This window comes from Entamoeba histolytica, genomic scaffold (assembly GCF_000208925.1).
Source record: "Entamoeba histolytica HM-1:IMSS scf_1104750518343 genomic scaffold, whole genome shotgun sequence".
NCBI classification, from domain to species: domain Eukaryota; phylum Evosea; order Mastigamoebida; family Endamoebidae; genus Entamoeba; species Entamoeba histolytica.
This window is the reverse complement of record NW_001915274.1, coordinates 5,998-10,901: the sequence shown is the minus strand read 5'-3', so window position 1 is coordinate 10,901 and position 4,904 is coordinate 5,998. Positions and strand designations below refer to the sequence as shown.

At 28.0% G+C, this 4,904-nt stretch overlaps 1 protein-coding gene across 1 annotated transcript, besides 1 other annotated feature; it reads left to right on the top strand.

The window, feature by feature from the left end:
- Window positions 1-338: 338 nt before the first annotated feature.
- Window positions 339-474: a repeat region.
- A 996-nt stretch (window positions 475-1,470) lies between these two features.
- EHI_133330 (5'-3' exonuclease domain containing protein) lies at window positions 1,471-4,284 on the top strand (the record flags this gene model as incomplete). The annotated part of the gene is made up of 1 exon (XM_651980.2): window positions 1,471-4,284. The coding sequence occupies one exon, from the start codon at window positions 1,471-1,473 to the stop codon at window positions 4,282-4,284; it is 2,814 nt and encodes a 937-aa protein (XP_657072.2).
- Window positions 4,285-4,904: the final 620 nt, after the last annotated feature.

Here is a 4,904-nt window from a genome sequence, read left to right as displayed (position 1 = left end):
TAAAAAAACAAGAAGAACAAACTAACAAAGAACTAAGTGATGAAAGTATTGATACTTCTGAAGATGAAGATGAAATGAACAGCGAAGAATATAAAGAGTATGTGAAAAAGTTAAAAGAAGAAAAGAAAGTTGATAAAGAAGAAGAAAAAAAATTAAGAAAAGAACACAAGAAGCAATATAAAATTGAAAGAAGAGAAAAACTAAAACATAAAATGCCAAAGAAAAAGAAAGAACAATTAATTAAACATTCAAAACGACATCAAACAAAATAAAGATAATAATATTGTTTTATATCTCAAAAATTTTATTCATTTATTTTTTTTTTTTGATAATTTTTTAAGAAGAACCTTCCAATGAAATTGTGTTGGAAATAAATGGTATGGTAGAAATAAAGTATATTGAAGAAACTGAAATAATTATTTCTCAATATGAAGAAAATTCAATTGTTGATTTGTTTATTAATTAAAATTTTTTACTAATTTTGTTTATTAAAAAATTTAATGAAGTTTATAATACGTGGAATATATCATTAAAAATGAAAAGTTTTTTCATCATATCAAAGTTATTTAATTTTATCACCTTAAAATTTAAAGTAATATAGGAGGAGATGAGAGCGATAAAAAGAATAATGAAAATAGTATTTATTTGTTTTGATGAAAGAATAACTCTAAATAAATGAATTTACAAGATAGTTAAAGTAATGATATATTCAATACTTTATTAATTATAAACTTCTATCGCAAACAGAAATTTCTTTTAATTAAGAATATTTATGATCGATTCTTTCTTAATAATGGTATTATGAAGAGAGTTATGATATGATTTATAAGAACTTTCTGTAACAAAAATTAATTGTTGGTATTTTATATATAATTAACGTTATAATACATTGAGTTTATTTGATTTTTCAAGGGTTTAAATAAATATAATTTATATATTTACATAATCCTTTGAAAATATTAATATTTCTAAAAAAAAGTGAACAAAAATTAATTATTCAATGATGTTCTGGTATTTTTCTGAATTATTTACGATATTAATATCTACTAATTTGTTTGAAGGGGTATGGGTGTTGATTAAATTAAAATAGAATAGATAGCCAGAATAAAAATAATTCATAAGGGTTAAAAGAATAAGAAAACATCTTAAGACAAAATCGTAATGCATCATTTCTCATAACATATTTTGGTTAATAAAAAGTATAAACCTTTTAAAGGTTAAGATAAAATATTTTTATTATTTAACACAAAAAAGTTTCGGTGTTTATGGTCGAATAATTTGTTATTTCTAAGTTTGTCCTTTTTGTTATTTTATATCACTTTCTTATTAACTTTTCTAAAACTTACGTTTATGATTTTTTTTTTCTTATTTAGTAATGTTTTCTTTTTTTATCAACAAATTGTATTTTAGGTGTAATTCGAGTTACGGTCTTTGTTGATGTTAGTGTGGTTTGATTCTTCTTTCTTTGTAATGACAGAAGTGATAATGATATTTGCTTTGATATATAAAACACAAAATAAAATAGGAGAAAAAAGAAAAGAAATTGAACTTGAAAGATCAATGGGAGTTCCATCATTCTTTAGATGGTTAAGTCAAAAATTTCCAAAAATTATTGACGGTTGTCAAGGGTCATTCCACGAACAATACAATGACTTGAACGAACCTAACTTTAATGGGGTTGAATATGATAATTTTTATATTGATATGAATGGATTAATTCATCCATGTTTCCATCCACAAGACCGACAATCACCTGAAACAATAGAAGACATGATGGTGATGTTAGGCAGATATTTAGATTATCTTATTGACATTGTCAGACCTAGAAAATTATTGTATCTTGCTGTTGATGGAGTTGCACCAAGAGCAAAAATGAATCAACAAAGAAGTCGTAGATTCAAATCAGCAAAAGACGCAGAAAATGCAGAACTTAAACATGCAGAAGAGAATCGAAATAAAGTAAGGAATGGATTACCTGAAGTTCCTTATATAAAACCATTAGATTCGAATTGTATTACTCCTGGTACAGAATTTATGTCAGTAGTTTCTAAAACATTGAAGAAATATATAAAAGAAAGAATGAGTCAATCGAGTTATTGGAATAAACTTGTTGTTATTTTAAGTGATTCTGGTGTACCAGGTGAAGGAGAGCATAAAATTATGGATTTTATTAGAAGACAAAAAGAGTCACCAGACTATAACCCAAATATACATCATTGTATGTATGGATTAGATGCTGATCTTATTATGTTATCTCTTGCAACCCATGAACGGTTCTTCAGTATTATTAGAGAAAAAGTATTTTTTGAACAAGAACAGTGTTATATTTGTAATAACATTCATTCCCCAGATAAATGCCCACATAGAAAAGAGGTTGGTGCTATGGACACTATTACAAAACCATTCCAATTTCTTCATTGTCATATTCTTCGTGGATATCTTCAAATTACATTAAAAGTAGAGGGATTTGAATTTGAAAGATGTGTGGATGATTTTATTTTCTTCTGTTTCTTAGTTGGAAATGACTTTTTACCACATATTCCATCGTTAGATATTAGAGACGGAGCAGTTGATCTTTTAATGAAAGTTTATCGAGAATTTTTACCACATGGAGGATATATCACAGAGAGTGGAAGTCTTAATGTTACCAACGCCAAGAACTTTTTACAAGAAGTTGGTAAGGAAGAACCAGCAATCCTAGAAAAAAAATGTCAAAAAGAAAAAAATTATGCAAAACGAAGACTAGATAATCAGATAAGAGAGCTTGAAATTAAGAAAGCAAATGTTTACGAAAATAGTACTTTAAAAAGTACCGAAAGTATTAATACCCTCACTCCAGAACAGCAAGAACAACTCAAAACCCAAGAGGCAGAAATAAAAAAAATAGAAGATGAAGAAAGAAAACTTAGAGCGGATTTTGAGCAAAAAGAATTAACTGATGAAGTTAAGTTAGGAGAACCAGGATATACTCAAAGATATTATAGTGTAAAATTTAAGATAGACCCCCAAAAAGATACTCAGAAAATTCGGGATATTGTTCATAGTTATTTTGAAGGAATGAACTGGGTTCTTGGATATTACTATAAAGGGTGTCAGTCATGGGATTGGTATTATCCATACCTCTATGCTCCTTTTGCAGAAGATATGGGAGAATATGTTGATTATAATTTTGAAATCAAATACAAAGAAAGCATTCCATTTAGACCATTTGAACAATTAATGTCTGTATTACCACCTAGATCTAAAAGTTGTTTACCATATCAATTCCATGATTTAATGAAATCTAAAGGATCACCAATTAGTGACTTTTATCCAGATACATTTGAACTAGACTTTAATGGAGAAAAAGTTGATTACAAAGCTATTGTTGTATTAACTTTCATTGACCAAGAAAAGTTATTACATTATGTCGAACCAATAGAAATGGGGTTGACAGGGGAGTTACGACAACGGAATAGAAGATATGGTGATTCCTATATATTTATTGGTAAAGATAATGCAAAATATTTCACTACTATACAAACGTTTAAAGCTGCATGTTCAAGTAGTTGGGGATTGATTAAACCTACTATCGATACATTAAATGAAGAAGATAAAAAAGTCCCATTATCAGATTATAAAGAATTATTAACATCAATCACAAATTCTCAACAAGGACTAACTGGTTTTATTATTCCAGTGGATGACATGGAACTTGATGAGGACCAAAACCAATGTTTTGTTGCTGGATTTATTAATCCTCAATTTGAAGAAGGGCATGTGTTTAAAACACGATATTTAGATGGAGACCCTATTACTCTTCCTGAGATTAGTGTTCGTGGATTTTCAAATACAAAGCCAAGTAGTACTTATCAACATAAAAAGAGGGTTAACACTGGTGATAGTTATATTGATGAACGTAAAAGAGAACTTAAAGATGACTATCAACAAAAAAGGGAACAACCTCCTGTAAAATATCATAACCAACAATCAGAAGCCTATTTTACCCCATTCATGTTTATTCAACAAAACTACAAACAACCAAATAACAACTATTCTCAACCACCACAACCAAATTATAATTATTCTCAACCACCACAACCAAATTATAATTACCCTCAACCACCACAACCAAATTATAGTTATTACCAACCTCAACAATTCTATCAACCAAATGGATCATATTATAATCAACCAAATCAAATAACACCAACCTATGCCCCTTACTCAAACCCAGGACAACCTCAACAACAACAAAAGAAACCAAGTTCTGGTGGCTATGGTGGTTTTTTCAACTACTGTTAAAAAACAAAATAATTACTTGAATTTGATTGATTTCTACCTTAAGTTAATTATTTTTTTAACTTTGCTAACACAAAGGAAAAATAAAAAATGTTATTAAAAAAGAGAGTTTCGTGATTGAATCATATCAAAAAGTGACAATTTAAATAAGCTGTCGACTCTTGTTATTCGTAACGCCCAAGTGCAACGAATTGGACATGAGGATATCTATCTTTGATGATACTGTAATTTTGACAAAATCCACTTCTTTTCCTCATTTCTTCTAACGCTAAAACGCATTTATTAAATAAACCAATAATCACTCTCGTTTGTGACCTTTGTTGAGGGTCTTTTATAATTTTTAATAGATCAAGCATATTTGACTTTGTACAATACAACTCAAATATTTTATGTGAAACAACACTTGGATATCCTTTTAACAAAACAATGTTAGAGTTTCCAATTATTGAATCAGTAAATACTTCACAAAGTAAACGATATTCAATCTGAAAACAATATTTTGGGACTTTTTTACAAACACTTGTTGTTGATATATAAAATTGAGTATTTAAATCAGTTTGTGAAATATGATTGATATATTCATTGAGAATAGCTGTTTTGATAAAAGAAGGTTTTCCTGAATA